The sequence below is a fragment of the Anopheles darlingi genome, chromosome 3, assembly GCF_943734745.1.
Source record: "Anopheles darlingi chromosome 3, idAnoDarlMG_H_01, whole genome shotgun sequence".
NCBI lineage: Eukaryota > Metazoa > Arthropoda > Insecta > Diptera > Culicidae > Anopheles > Anopheles darlingi.
The window spans coordinates 32,452,803-32,469,214 of record NC_064875.1 but is presented as its reverse complement, the minus strand read 5'-3'; the positions used below and the strand labels follow the sequence as shown (position 1 = coordinate 32,469,214).

Below are 16,412 nucleotides of genomic sequence, written 5' to 3'. Positions count from 1 at the left end.
ATGCGCTAAAGCGAGTCCCTTTGTCGATCCTTTGTAGATCTTTTGTCGTTTTACGCGGTTACGCGGTTGGTTTTAAATAATGTTTCCAAGGACTGTGAACCGCACCTATACAAATGCACGACCGCATTTGCAACCGTTGTTTCCAACGAAAAGCCTTCCTCGTTCGCTAGGGAATCCTCGCCGAAGCAAGCGAACTCATGAAACATGATGGCCCCTTAAGCGGTCGTGCAAATCTTTTACATATTTCTAAAACACAAGTTTTAGTTATTATAGCCGTGGCATAAAAAATAGCCCCAATTTCGTCGCGACGCATTTGCTTGGCAATAGCTTGGTTTCTCTCTCTCTAGCTTGCTGGAATGAGGTTTCTCTGCAGAGTTGATTGCTCTCAATAGACGACGTTAGAAGAGGACAGCCACATTGCCAAATGCGTTGAATAGTGATGTTCGCTCGGAGAGGCTGCAGTCGTGAAGTGTTCGTACTGGCTGTTGGTTGTGCTACGCGTGGCTCACTGAGGGCATGCGGTTCGGCGTTGTTTTAATGCCGTACATTTTAGTGCAGTGATTAGTGTAATCACTGTGTCGCACTTTTCTCTGATCAAAAATCAGAAATCAGAGAAATCGCAGCTGTTTTGCATGTAGAATGCATATTTTCTACTGCTCCAGCCACGAGGTTCTGTGCGTGTGCGTGTGTGTGCTTCAATAGGTGACAGCTCATTTCGTTGCTTTAGAAAAGTGTTGCTAGAAGAAACGGGCAAGCAGTGAATAGATAAAACTCAGTAACCTTTGGTTTTGTTTGTGGAGAAAATATATGTGCCTATGTGTGTCGTGCTTTGGTGTAATATGAGGATGTGTTTGAGGAATATTGCGTGACTGCAGAATATCGCCGTGATGATATATACCGCATTAGCAAGCAGTTCCGGTTTTGGGGATTGTGTTTTGCCGGCAAAAAGGTACGGATGCATTATAAAAGTGTGACGGTTGTGTTTCTGTTGCTTATCCAGCCTTTTTTCTTTAGCAGCCAGGGTTGGCTCGAAAAGCATTTGCCATAAATGAGGCACCAGCTTATCTTGCCATAAATGACGTGTTTCTTAATATCGGTGTGATTTTGAGGTAAGTTGTACAGATGTTATTCGTTTGTGAAGTACTTTTGAGTTAATTTATCCTTTTATTTTGATCCTTAATTTCAGACCTTTGATCGATACTAAATGAGACTTATGCTGCCTGATCTGCATATTGAGGTACTGTGATCGATGAAACATTTCAGCATTGGTATTATAGCACAAAATTCAATTTTTCAACAGAGCTCGACGCAGCGAATGCCTGAAAATGGAAAACAAATAACTTTCATCGAATTAGACTGTGAAACCTTCCATTCAGCAAAAGTAAGTCTTAAATTAAGAAAAGCTGTATCTGGAAGTGCATTTGCCAGAAAAATGACCTTCACCTAGACAATTATGGCACAGTTTGGCGGTTTGTTGCCTGCGCTGTGATGGCATTATTTGGCAGTAATTGCCGCATTACAGTAGAGAAGATGCTTGCCTTGGCACAGCGGGCACCGGGTATGGGGCTCTGGAAAGCGATGAGAAGCTTTTAAAGCGGTCCGGCTTTCGTTCTACCCGATCCGGACACTTCTCTGCTAAACGCCGCCCACCGCATACGATATTCTGCCGGCAGCTTTGCAATTAATTGCAGTACAAGGCAAGGATTGTGGCAGATGTTCTGGCATGTCAGCTGCCACTTTTGTGGTCACATAGACCCTGCTCGGTATTGCCGAATTTGATTAAGCTCCCCAGCTTATCCGATCGAGTGGCTGGAGTCTGCGGTACCCGTTCAATCATAGATTGTATGAGCCATTCGGGTCTGCCAATCCTCTTTCTGAGAGTTTCCATTATGTCGGGGACTGACTCGGGCAGTATCAGCCATCCCTGTATAGCTTCTAGTGCTGCGCCTTTAAGGCAACGCTGTAACCTTAGAAGGCTCTCCTATGGCCTATATCCACAAAGCTTGGTGGAGTAGCTGTAATTTACGTGAAACGCTGGTGATTCCTCCGGGTTTCCCCGAGAACGTCGACTGCCATTTGTTCGTTGGTTATTGCTTTTATTGCTTTTAGCAATTGATGTTCTGGGCCCGCTTGATAGGCCGCAACGGAGCACAGCTCGGGATTGGGTGCGCTACCCTTTTTTTCGATGTTGTTGTCAGGTGCAACGCTCGCCAGCCAGCTTCGCATGCGGTTGTTGTGCGTGGAGATAACACTTGAGACTTGGCTGGCATTATCCCCTCCTCTAAGAGGTCAACCGCAATTCCGAACTTTTCCTCACTGAATCTCCTTTCCAGCACAATGCACTCCAGCTTCCAGTTACGTAATTTCGTGTCATATACTAGTTCTGCGGGCGATGCTTTGATGTCCTCTCAGTATGCTGTGCGTAGGCCTAACATAATTAGTGGCAGTTGTTTAACTCAGTGGACGGTATCTTTACAGCAGATGGCGCTTTTTGGGTGCGATGCCATCGTTCGACACGTCTGTTCACGCTTGAACCTGTATGTAAATATCCATTTAAAGCCATTTTTAATGTTTTCTACTGTTTTAAAGTATTTTATTTCGCTCTACATTTATTTGTTTATCAATAACAAACAAAATTACTCGATGTGTCCGTCTGATATTCCATTTATTTCCTCCAGGCGGCTACAAAATCGGTAACACACGTTGTGGCAACATAGGTCTCTGACACAGAAGCCCAGGTTTTGATGATAGACGCTTTCAGCGATTCAACCGAACGGTATGATGATTCACAGGCCTTAGCCTGAACAAACGCCCCTATTGAATAGTCCAACGGATTTAAATCAGGACTGCTTGGAGGCTAAATATCTTTCGGCCAAAAATTCATGTTTTCCTTCAACCATGTTTGAGTCCGGTTAGATGTGTGGCAGGGGGCGCCATCTTGCTGAAACACAACATTTTGTGGTGCTTCGAAGTTTCCTTTAACCCCCCATGGTAAAACGTGTTTCTTCAAAATATCAACGTACACATCAGTAATCATTTTAACACCGGATTTTATAAAAACTGGTGGCATTTTCAAACCATTCGAGGCAACTGCTCCAAACCTCATTATTCCAGCGGGATGCTTGGAAGTGAACTTATATTTTATGTTCTCTGGAACATCCTTAGTCTTTAGGGGCGATATGAACTTTTCTGTGCGGGAATTTTTCGCTGAATCGATTGTGAAATGTTTCTCATCAGAGAACACGATCACCGGATTCTTCTTCTTCAGAACTGACAACAAATACTTCGATCGCATGTCGAAGAACTTTTACCCTTTCAACTATTAAATGGCGCTTCATTCTAGCTCTAGAAGTAGCTTTTAGGTCATATTTGACCAACCGTTGCATAGACGATGCAGAGATGGCCCCTATTGCGAGTGTCTTGTCTCGTTTCCAAGACAAACGTCAGTCTGGTGTCGGTATTGCGAGTGTCTTGCTTGCCTTCGATTTCTGTCTTGGAAACGAGACTCAGCTGTCTCGTACTCAAAGCTACCAGACTGGGAGTCTGCCAAACAAGACTGCGATTTAAAATGACCGTTACGGTTTTTTATTTAGCAGACTGGTGGTTGATTTGGAAGAATTTAATGGAATTAATCAATTACGAAATGGTTAGTCACATGTATACGGAGAATCAGTTGATTCTAAATGGGGTTTTGCTGGCCAGGCGGAGCTCTTGTTAAACGGCACATTTTCTGAGAACCACGTAACTTTCAGACGCGAGGAAACGCAACGACGCACAGATCCTCACAATTGGAGTAACGGCTGTGTTATGTAAAGTCTTTTTAAAATCATCCTTTGTTGCAGCAAGGAGGTACTTAATCGCCGACTTATTCAATCTAAATAATTTGATGCACCTGCAAAGTTCTGGTTTGGTTTTTTGGCCGGTGTTATAGATTTTTTGGTTGGAGGAGATAGTTCAAGCTGTCTTTTCTGTGTGGTGATCTGTTCGTTAGTTGTTGCTATAGTCGGTCGGGGTGGTGTTTGACTGACAGTTTTTCATCTCTGGTTTTGATGATATTTTCGTTGCCAATACTGTTTAGATAAGCTTGTTCGACTGTGCCCAATGGTTGGATTGATTTTGCTGCTACAAATGGGTTTTCGAACTTACTCTCCTTGTGTTTTAGCTTCAGCAGAATTGATTTTATCGGCCCATATTCTTTGTTAGCATCCATCCACTCCGGGATGGTCCGATCATTTGCTCTACTAACCATCTTACTGCTTACGGGCGCAGAGGCCCTTTTTTGTGATTCGGACTACCTTCCTTTGTTACAGTTGCACTTGTCACTCGTATACACAGATTATCGTCCCCTCCTCCTTTCTCGCTCGTCTTTCTTTCACTCTGTTCGCTAGTACTTTCAGATACGTGTGTTCGCTTCGGCTTGACATTTGCTGCGACTGCCATAAAATAATGTTGAAAACTCGTTCTTCTCAACTGCGAACAGTAATCCAAACCACTGCTCGCCGCTTCAACTTTTAATAATAATCGGCTGATGTTCTATCGTGGATGTATCAGGGATTTATCGCAAAAATTGCAAAAATTAGGAGGTTTCTATTCAGTGATATTTTTCATTAAGTTTAAATAGCACTAACTGCTCATCCGACAACGATAGCGGGTCCGTAGTGTTTCGAATGTTTCTGCGCATCACCGACACGTGCATCAGATTCTCTTCCTCTTCTTCGTCGAAATAATCGAACAAAAATGGTACGATTGAAAACATTTTTTGATGAATTAAAACACGTTAACGGTAAGGAAACTCGAGCTGCGCGCGATTGTTTACATACAAAGCTGCGATTTTGACGGCTTTGGACAGCCAAATGAACACTTGTTCATTCAAGTATTCATGCGACTCTCGCAATACCGATTTTAAACAACCAAGACTCCGCGGTTTTTGGCACACAAGAATGGTCGAGTCTTGTCTTGAAAACGAGACAAGACACTCGCAATAGGGGCCGGATGGATCGCACTGAATTGCGCTCAATTTTAGCTCTCAACGACTGCAGGCGTTGCATGTCCAAGGTTAGCTGGTGTATTTGGGGGGCGTTGTAGAGTGGTGTTACTACTCTGGTCGACAGTCGCAGAGTAAACTGGACGTACTGGGTTGGGCTGAACTGGAGCGACGTAAGCTTCCGCAGTGCCGGAAACTGTTCTCCATTTGCGTTTTTCTGCACGCCATCCACAATGCTAGCAGATGAGCGGATCGATGCGGTCACGATGATAGAAAAGGTCCCTCCGGAAAGCGTGGTATGTTTTAAATGTTCTTGGCTAGCCGTCTCATCTCGTTGGAAAGCTATGAGGGTTTCTGGTCACCTAACACTAACTCGGCCACGACGCGATGCATCCTAAATCGTTGGCTCTCGCTGAAGTGGTTAAGGAGTGTCTTCTTCGCGAAGTCGTATTGTCCTGCAGCGGGCACTTCGTTGAACCGGTCCCGTAGCTCGATGAGATTTTCCTCTTGCTACATTACACTTGTTAATTCATTTTTAATTCGTTTTAACTTCGAAAAAGAGCGTTCTCCGCTACAGTTGGTTACCACCAATCTTAGAAACATTCGTAGAGCGATCTCTATATTGGGAAAAGTGTCTTCGATTCGGTTTTACTTTCAATATATGATAAATTTGTAATATAGTGATGGGTTCTTCAGTTTTTAATTGATACCGTTTTAGATATTCTGCCAAATAAAGACATTCTGCTTCTAATTCTTACTCATTTAGATCTCACGTGATGCATTTTCGCAAGTTCTTTGCAACTTCTACTTAACTCAACTGGATTTAATACTTTTTAATGACAAAAGAATCCAAACATTTGACTAATGGTTTTTGTTGTGAATGTGAACAGACCGCCGCGGACTTCAGCTTGATGAAGTCGCTTTATTAGTATTTAAGCAGACTCAAAATTCGTCTGCCTTCCGTGGCGATTATCTTTTATACACTGATTCTCGCTTACCGCCTTTCACCTTCTTTCTCACTTGCCTGCTTGCTAGCTGACTTGTCTGCAAGCTCGCACGCAAGTGAGATACGGGTGGCTGCTCGCGGGCCCTACCGATAGCCGCTGGTATCGGTAACACACACGTCTGCTCAGATCGGATCCCACGATCAGGAGAGACCGTTTTTCTTTCTATTTCCGCTCAGCTGTCATGTTTGAGAACCGCCATCCTATTCCGAACTTGGAAAAAGCGACTTTTTCCAGATCTACTGTTGCCTGTCCACGTACAGTTTGCCGCGAAGTCCATATGAAACATTTTGTTCCACCCGTGATGGAACCGGTGCGCTGGTCCTTTGAATCTTCTTATTCTCCACCAGTGATGATTTGTTTCAGGTCCAGGCTATAATGGTGTTCTGCTAATTGTGCATCCATAAGCATCATAGACTCTTCTGAACAGATTGGAATGTTGAATTTGTTTCTATTGGCTGGCGGCGTTGTTTGGGTAGAAACATGGCTGGGCGTCCCGTATTGGCTTAGCAGAAGGTTGTTTGTGTCCGTTACTTTAACCATCACGCTTTTAATGGTTTCATGAAGTATTCTGATGCCCTGGGCATTCGATTTTGCCATTTGCAGGCACATTTCGTGTCCCGTGAATGCTGCCTCGGTTCTGAAATACGCCAACACATTAATAAGAGCAAACTATTCAATTATTATGATACTTACGGTTCCGTTTGAACCCCAACGTGTTGTTTTGTGGTAACCGCTTCCTCAAACGGAATCTCCAAACCGATTATTTCCATTCCTTTGAACCGCGTAAACATGATTTTTATATGAAACACATCACTTGATTCACGATTGATAATAAATACTTACCAAAAGGATTTTTAAAAAACGTAAAACAACGTGCAAAAATGGCGTGCGCAAAAAGTAATAAAATTGCGAAAAGCAACAGCAGTGCGAATATTCTACAATTGGGTTCCCGTCTCGGCGCATGTAAAATCATGGTCATTTCGAACCTGTTTTTTAGCAAATTAAATTCCTAGTAGGAACGGGTTAACATTTTCCAGGCTTTTGCCTGCCGTTAAACTTTCCATAAGCATGATTTGCTCACCTTCTCCGGACATGTCGTCTTCCAGGTGGATAGACCTTGAGCAGCCTCTCCCTAGCTACCGTCTCGATGAGGGCCTTTTCAGTCTTCTCCATCCTCTGCTGGAGCTGCTCGTGCTGCTGCACCCCACGTGTCGCCAGCGTTTTCAGCTTTAGGACCATGTCCTTCACCGAACTTGTTCGCCTGGCAACGCGGAACACATGCACTTTTCACTGAGTGGCGCAGGATTGTTCTCCGGCTTTACGGACTGAACCTTCACCAGCTCGGCGTAAAGGCTTCTTATCTGCGTTATATAGTGGCCGTCGGTGGCACATCCACCCGGCCGGCAGCTAACGCACACAGCATTTCGTCTTTAGTATGCATAATGAAAATCACTTGCACTACGCTTCTTCGTAAAGCTGTTCACTATCCCACTTATGAGATGTAAAACCACTGATTTTAGGTGGATTTTACCACACTTTTCTTCACTTTTCGGACATAAGGCACAAACATCAGACGGAAGGAAAACACTGTTGTAAATAGACACAGATCGCCGCGGATTTCAGTTTAATGAAGTCGCTTTATTAGTATTTAAGCAGACTCAAAATTCGTCTGCCTTCCGTGGCGATTATCTTTTATACACTGATTCTCGCTTACCGCCTTTCACCTTCTTTCTCACTTGCCGCTTTTAACCTTCTTTCTCATTTGCCTGCTTGCTAGCTGACTTGCCTGCAAGCTCGCGCGCAAGTGAGCTACGGGTGGCTGCTCGCGGGCCCTACCGATAGCCGCTGGTATCGGTAACACACACGTCTGCTCAGATCGGATCCCACGATCAGGAGAGACCGTTTTTCTTTCTATTTCCGCTCAGCTGTCATGTTTGAGAACCGCCATCCTATTCCGAACTTGGAAAAAGCGACTTTTTCCGGATCTACTGTTGCCTGTCCACGTACAGTTTGCCGCGAAGTCCATATGAAACATTTTGTTCCACCCGTGATGGAACCGGTGCGCTGGTCCTTTGAATCTTCTTATTCTCCACCAGTGATGATTTGTTTCAGGTCCAGGCTATAATGGTGTTCTGCTAATTGTGCATCCATAAGCATCATAGACTCTTCTGAACAGATTGGAATGTTGAATTTGTTTCTATTGGCTGGCGGCGTTGTTTGGGTAGAAACATGGCTGGGCGTCCCGTATTGGCTTAGCAGAAGGTTGTTTGTGTCCGTTACTTTAACCATCACGCTTTTAATGGTTTCATGAAGTATTCTGATGCCCTGGGCATTCGATTTTGCCATTTGCAGGCACATTTCGTGTCCCGTGAATGCTGCCTCGGTTCTGAAATACGCCAACACATTAATAAGAGCAAACTATTCAATTATTATGATACTTACGGTTCCGTTTGAACCCCAACGTGTTGTTTTGTGGTAACCGCTTCCTCAAACGGAATCTTCAAACCGATTATTTCCATTCCTTTGAATCGCGTAAACATGATTTTTATATGAAACACATCACTTGATTCACGATTGATAATAAATACTTACCAAAAGGATTTTTAAAAAACGTAAAACAACGTGCAAAAATGGCGTGCGCAAAAAGTAATAAAATTGCGAAAAGCAACAGCAGTGCGAATATTCTACAATTGGGTTCCCGTCTCGGCGCATGAAAAATCATGGTCATTTCGAACCTGTTTTCTAGCAAATTAAAAGTATGAAACGTCAAAACAAATACTTTGAAATAAGTATTATTTTACAAAAAAAAAATTACATTGATTTCCGATCAATTTTCTACACTTGTTTAATCTATTTTTGTGCAAGGTTGTATATTTTACGCTTTACTCACACTTCGCAACGATATCGGGTCTTCTTGCTTCACTGCCGAAAACACTTTGGCTTTAGATGATGATCGAGGCTGGCTTTCGGCGTCGCATCGTCCCAGAACTTCGCACTGTGTGGTTATAAAATTTAAAGTAGTTTCAGGCTACGGAAACTCCCCATGCGCCAGTGTTCTTTCCCAACGCTTGCGCGTTTCGATGTTCAAATACGATGTCACTAGCTTTGTCACGATCAGATTGTTGGTTTTATCCAGCCCGTCGACGTGTCGTCTGCAGCTTTCAAGAAGCGCTCGAAGGTTTCGCACGTTCTCTCGATCAACAATTTTCATTGTAAAAAGGCCGTTGAGGCGAGCTTCCACAATGATTCTAGGGTTTTCAAAACGAGCTTCGAGCAGGTTGCAGGCTGTCCTGAAATTGTTATCCGTTATGCTCGCTGCTCGCGTTGATGACGCAAGGCCGCTTGGCCAGTCAACGCCTGGTTCAGGTGGTAGAGCTTGATAGCATCGGAAGATTTTGACCGATCCACGTTGTCGGTGAACATGGCTTTGAATTTTGGCCATTGCTCATAATCTCCGTCGAATTTCGGAATGGGCACTTGCAGATGCGACTGATAAACCACGATTTGGTTTGCATTGCTCGTGCTTGAAGTCTCTTCCTTCAGTTTTCTTGCTAGCGTTTCAATTTATAGTGCTATGCTGGAACACACTTGTTCGAACTTGTCCAGCTGGTTGTCGTATTCGTAGGGTTAACGGACCTACTCCGAGTGGACTGTATTTGGGATTGGGATTGAGAAATTGCGACTGGAGGATGGACTCAGCCAACACTCCTGAGGCAAGGGAGGAGGAAGTGAACCGGGTGGATGGGTTCTGTCAACACACCACAAGCGCTAACTACGAAATGACAATCCAACCAGCTAGGAAGAAACAAAACCAAAAGGATAGCTGTAAGTTGGTATCGAATTCTTTACTTTATTTTCCCGTCGTTACCGACGCAATTCGTGTTCCTATTGCGAAATTTTGGCTGCGGAGCAGCCCTTACAAAAGTTACGTTATAAAATCAGAGCCTGACAACGGTCAAGTTACAAATCTGAACCTATCAACCTTGATGGGGTATAGCCCGAAGTCAATCTTCCTGGGGATTCGCGGGAGTTTGAATGTCACGATGGCCGTTTTGATGTTGACGCTGTCCTTTCTTTTGATGATTTGGATCTCGGTCACTTTCTGGGTCTCTAGCCCCCCTCCAGGATCTCTTCCTCAGTCATAAATGCTATGTCATCGTCATGAATGGCTCCTTTAGCGCAGTTTAGCGTGGGGTGTTCTGAGACTTTCACCTCAAACCTCTCCTTCCCCCACACGGATCTTTTTATATCTACCAGCCTTTGCGCCTGTCTTAGTGATTTCACTCGTACTAGTATATTTCCTTCCCTAAGCCTGCGGGCCTCTAGGGGTTTATCACCTATAGCGTTTTCAATCAGTTTTCCTAGTAGGAACGGGTTAACATTCTCCAGGCTTTTGCCTGCCGTTAAACTTTCCATAAGCATGATTTGCTCACCTTCTCCGGACATGTCGTCTTCCAGGTGGATAGACCTTGAGCAGCCTCTCCCTAGCTACCGTCTCGATGAGGGCCTTTTCAGTCTTCTCCATCCTCTGCTGGAGCTGCTCGTGCTGCTGCACCCCACGTGTCGCCAGCGTTTTCAGCTTTAGCACCATGTCCTTCACCGGGAGGAAAATCGAAACTTTTATTTTTTTTATTATGATTAGAGAGACTTTGGACCTCTGGTCTATCATTCGTCTCTATTGTTGGTTACAGTTTCTAGTATAGATTCGTTTCTTTCAGCTAGTTAATGAGTTTTTCCTCGCTGGTTTTGTTGTTTGTTAGGGCACCCAGGAGGTTGTGTTGTGTGATATCCTCCTGCAGCCGCACCAATAACACAACACACGTCCGTGCACGTCTATTTTCATCTATCCACTACCCGTTTACCACCCAACTCTTACATACATATACATATCATATACACCACATCCTCCCCTTGCGCCATCCGATTCTGACGCACGCTCTCACTTAACTAATCATGCTTCTACCAACCTATCTGGTTTCTTGATCTGCCTGGAACCCATTCTTTGTTTTGATGTCTCTCAATTCCCCATCCTCAATCTGGATCCTGTACGTTCTCAGGCTAGGTAGCCTGAACCTAACTGCCCTCCCAAACATCAACTCCGCTGGAGGCACCTTTGTTACATGGTGCGGCCATGAATTATAGTCCGCTAGGTAGTCTATTAATGATTCCTTTGGAAATTGGAATTTCTTTGGTTTGCCTTCGCAATCGCCGAAAATTTGTTTATGCCTTGCATACTACGCTCCATCAACCCATTTTCTGTTGGATTGAGCGGCGTGCTATGCATCAGCTTAATTCCCCATGTATCCTCCAACCACATGCCGAATCCTTCTCCATTAAATGGCGGCCCATTATCGGCTTTCGTTTTCTTTGGGGCATAGTATGTTCTGAAAATCGTATCCAACACCCTCTTCACCGATTCCCCCGTAGGTGGCATTTAAACGTTCTAGCACAGAGTGAATAATCGAAGACGAACTGATTCCTTGAGTGTCAAAACGAGAAGTGGCGATTTATTTCTCTAGAATAGTTTTTATAAGTGTTTAGGATGATTGGAGAGGTAGTGAAATGGAATGGAACGGAGAGGGAGGATACATAGAATCTCTATGTATTTCTCACAGATAAACGATATCGGGTAAGGACGATGTCGGTTGCCGAGGATACTGCCTGTAGGTACATAATTACGGGAATCCTGTGTTGCTTGGCTTACCCTCCGACAGGATAAGCGCAAACAATTGGCGCAGCTGCGATGGCATCTGGAACGACACGGCTTCTTGAAGTGTTCGCTCCCACTCAGACTCGCCGTTAAGCAACCCAGCCAATGTGGTAGCCTGTCGGTAGGTGACACACAGAACATCATGTAGTAATAGTAGTAGTTTATTTCATTAGTGCGAGAAGAGCTGAGTTGGTTTTAGCAATTTCTGCATATATTTTTTTGCAATGATGTTGCGATAGTTAATGTACCTTAACTTGACTAAAATTAAGGGTTCAGGACAATCCTTTTCCACTTAGTGTTTACTCATTGTAGTGCCATAGGCGACTGACGTTTTAGTTGCGCTTAACTGGTTTTGAACTTTAATACAGGGAAAAGTTCCCAAAAACCTGTAGGTTTCATTTTTTTGTGAAACGTATCCTAAACTTATATTAAACCTTAACCAATCCTGTAACACAACACCATCAACTGTACGCAAGTCCTCGTAAGACGTTGGTCCTCGATGATAGCACAGTAGCAATCGAAGACAATATCGTTCCATGTGCGATATCGGGCAGTACACCATTCGGCCAACCACGATCTCGTTCTGACGGATACGGCGGATCCACATCGCGGTCCTTGACTATCGTGCCACGGTTGTCGTTGCGCTTCTGACGGTCTTATGAAGCGATAGTGCGCTGGGACGTCCTGGTACGTAAGGGTTCGCGCGTACTGGTCATTGGCCGACAACAGGAAGAACCGGGTCAGCATGCTGTGGTGACTGCGACCGGGTCAGCATGCTGTAGCGAGCATCGACGTACTGCTGGATTTCGTCCACCGTTTCATGCGTCGAAAAAGCGACCCGATCGTGCCCTTTGTACACGTACTTGTACAAGTACTTGACGCTGCTGACGGTCGCACACACCTCCACGTTGATGTGGCTGTTGTACTTGTGACTAAGCCACGGATTGTACGGCACCACGTAACGATTATCAAGCGCTATATTCTTGATCGTTACGGTGCGACCATCATTGCGTCGCCGGTACAATGGGTATCCGTCCTGCGTCTGCCGTGTTTCCTCGCAAAACTGCTTCGGAAACTTTTTCGAGCACGATCCATCCTTCATGCATGGCGAGTTGGGATTCGACCGACCGCATGGACCGTGCATCATGGACTTGCTGATGGTTTCGTAGAGCTGCTCGTTTGCAGGATCCGGAATTTCGGCAGACACCAGTCGATCGTAGTCAGCTGCCGACCGCGGCTTATCGCTCTCGGCAAGGATGAGTAGACAGTGTGCGTGCGGCAGACCACGTTTCTGGTACTCGATGACGTGAATGCGGGCAACTTCCAATCCAAGGACTCCCGCTGAGAGGTCCTCCAGCATGGACTTCAGCTTTAACCGGAAAACGCGTGCGGAGAGGTCCGGTCGATCGGCGGCCGTCTGCCCTGGTAGCAAGGCCTGGGTGATCTCTGGCCACTTTGCGTTACACGTCATCGTGACGAACAGGTCCGGCTTCCCGATCGCTCGTACGATGGCCATATCGCGTCTTGGTACTGCGCGCGCATGTACCGGTCACTACCGGGAAACGAAGGAGCGAGGATGACACGCGTACCCGTTCGAGCGAGTGTCCGTGGATCTTCAAACTGCACGTCACCTGGTCCCGCTAGATCCATAAGCCTGGCGTATGCGTCAGCGCGTAACTGTGCCTCCCGCTGGTCCCGCTGAAACTTCAGGCGCTGCTCCTCGATCTTACAGCACTGGTCGGTCCACACAGTACTGCTGCATCAGCCGACCTGCCGAATGCAACAACGACGTTTGGTCCTCGCGAAAACATAGACGATACGCAGCACCTTCACGGACTGAGACTTGCCGCGACACTCGTCCGTTGCCGTCTCGAGTTTCCGCGCCCTCCTCAACGTCGTTCTGGTTATGCTCACTGGAACGTGCTCGTTGGGGTGCAACACGGCCGTTACGCCTTGGCCGTTTTGCGATCCCATACGTCCACCCAGCCTCACCGTACGGATGCAAGAGTGGATACTGCAACGCATCGAACAGCTGATGGGACTCGAATAGTCGGTGAAGACCCAGAGTTGTGCGATTCTGCAGCACAATGTCGCGGGACTGATTTTGCTCCGTGCAGACGAAAATGCCACCTATTTCGTCTGCGGTCGGTCGGTTGTAGCGGCGATGATCGAGTCCTTGAATTCGTCCGTGGATTCGCAGCTCTACGTTATTTTCGATGGTCATCCGCTCAAACGTATGGCGAAACATTGCGGCAAGTTGGTTGTTCTGCTCCAATATGCGTTGGAGTGTTGCCACAACACTCCGGTTCAGGGTCCAGACCGGTGCTGAATGCCACTCGCGCGTCAACCATGCGATTGCGCTGTACTTCGTCGGCAGCATCGTAGAAATACAGTTGCGCGCTTACATCGGCGCGCGACTTGGAAGCTGGCCAAGAGCACCGATACGATGGCAGAGGGCGTCTTGTATACGGTAGTTGTATACCCTTCCTGCACCGGAGACCTTTTCATCCTGTCGCACAGGATCATCCGCGCGCACCGACGCACCCATCGATGTAAACGCGGATGCGTTATTGTAAGCACGAATCCGCGACAAAAAGGCTTGGTTCCTGAACAGCTCACGAAGCTCAGGGGGTGGTTCTTGATAAGCAGGCAGAGCAACCAACCAATATATGTAGTGAAATGCAACGAACCACCGCGAATCTTGGTTTAATGAAGCTCTTTTATTTGATATTACGCAAACGAAGCAGCAGCTCAAAAACAGTCCGCCGTTCGCGGCTGCTTGCCTATCACTCCCTTGCTTATCACTCGTTTTCTGTTAATGTGTACTCCTGCTCACGCATACCTGCGCGCAGGAGAGCTTTCTGCGGCTACGCACGAGCCCTACCGATAATCCCGTTATCGATATCGGGACAATCGGTAACAATGTGCCTGTTTCATCCGCCCACTTTTATGCCCCACGATAGGCACACGATTGCAGGGGGCCCTCACCGTATGCTTTTGTGGGTGGGTATAGCTGTCCAGGTCCCCGAGTCCTTTCTTGAGCGATCGTGGTCTTCGCTCAAGGACTCGATCTCGTCGAATTCGTTCCCAGCGCCGTCGAATCGTCAACACTGTGGTTGAAGGTGGTGCTGGTGGTAACTCCTGGCCAGGTTGTGGATCGGCTGCCCCCTCAATCGGAGCATCATCCGCTGAGGTAACGGTGGCTGTAGCGGCGGTTCTTCGGCGATGATAGCGCTCCGCTTCCCGCTTCCGTTTTAGGCGCCTTTTCTTTTCCTCGGGAGTCTCTTCGGGTGGTTTGGCATACCGAGTCATCCACCCTTCCGCTGCATTCGGCAAATTGCTACTCATTGTTACTTTAAATAACATTTAATTAATGGTCGCAAATTAAATTTATACTACCTTAAACTTACCTAATCGTTAAAAGAAATTGACGGTTTCTGCACTTTAATATCTGCACCACTGCACTGTGCACTCTGATCGAGCCGTTGCCTCAAAGTGCGTACACGGGTTCGTTTCGCTACTGCGTGTGATTATCAGTCGGAAGGGGTTACCTACCTTTAGCCTTTTAGCATGAACCTAACCTTTTAGCATTAAAAACTATTTTAAGCGCCACAGCTCAAAATGTAACTTCCTTTCGCTCTGGAAACAGTATAAAATCCGGCACGAATTTGTCATTGTATGGAAACAACCACTACTGTGGCTGTTGAAAGAGGTGGCATACATTGAACCACTAACAGGGAGCAAATCGTCAGACATAGAGGGTGGACCGTTCTAATACCATGTTAGAAGCAATCGTAAACAGTCTCGTTCCATTTCCGGCTCCTTCTGGCGCATGCAGCAAATCCAGGAAGCGTTTGCTGGTTACGTTACGTCAAGTCTCGCAATGTTTGCTCTGATAGCAACCGCCTCGACGATTTGGGTTGGGGTAGGTATTTTTAAGAAGGTGTGACTCCTGCTTATTCCTATTAGCAATGCTGATTGCGATCTTGACATATAATGTTGTATCGTTGGAAGTACTGGTTATCGCATTGCGATAGCCAAGTTTCTCTCTGGAGACTTCCCTTAGGGAGCCTTGAGGGGTTTGGGGGTCAGGATGGGAGTTGCCGGGAGCGGATGGCTTCTTTTTAGCCTTCTTGGTCTTGGGGGCCTTTGGGAGTCGCCCTCCAACCGACACCCTCATTCCTCGCGACGACTTCCTAGCGTGGGTGACTAAGTCCGCCTGATTGGTTGGCGCAACTTCTTCAGGCAGAGGTGCCTGAGCAAGCGCGCCATAGGGGTTCGATGTCTGCACACCTTTAAGAGCATCTGCAAATGATTTGAAGCAGTCCCTTTTTTTTGGTTGCGCAGCTACTTATACACAGGGCACGAAGTAGGCTCGTCCCAATGATCTTTGCAGTGAATGCATTTTTGCGAAGCAGATTTGCATTCGGTGGTGGAGTGTTCCTCACGGCATTTCCCACACGTCAATTTTGACGTGCAGTATTTAGTAACGTGGCCAAACTGACTGCATTTCGAGCACGTCGCCACCTTAGGAACGAAGGGCCGTGTAACTCGGACACGGATTCCTTCAACAATCAAGAACCTCAGCAGGGTGTGTCCCCTTCGAAGGTGACACGGACCAGATTGCCTTCAGAGAAAGATTTCTGACCGTCCACCGTCTTGGAGGCATATAACCGCTTGGCTTCAAGCACACCGATAGCCGGCGATCCCA

At 46.3% G+C, this 16,412-nt stretch overlaps 1 protein-coding gene and 1 long non-coding RNA gene across 3 annotated transcripts; one reads left to right on the top strand and one right to left on the bottom strand.

Annotated features, from left to right (window-relative positions):
* The first annotated feature begins 495 nt into the window (after window positions 1-495).
* Window positions 496-9,125, top strand: LOC125956194 (uncharacterized). 2 transcript variants are annotated; one of them, XR_007469152.1, is made up of 4 exons: window positions 496-949; window positions 1,018-1,109; window positions 1,187-1,237; window positions 1,301-9,125. It is a non-coding gene; the product is annotated as an uncharacterized LOC125956194 (long non-coding RNA). The 2 variants fall into 2 exon arrangements; XR_007469151.1 differs by having other exon boundaries at window positions 1,187-9,125.
* Window positions 9,126-12,413: 3,288 nt separating this feature from the next.
* Window positions 12,414-13,217, bottom strand: LOC125955449 (uncharacterized). The gene has a single exon (XM_049686584.1). The coding sequence runs from the start codon at window positions 13,215-13,217 to the stop codon at window positions 12,414-12,416; it is 804 nt and encodes a 267-aa protein (XP_049542541.1).
* Window positions 13,218-16,412: the final 3,195 nt, after the last annotated feature.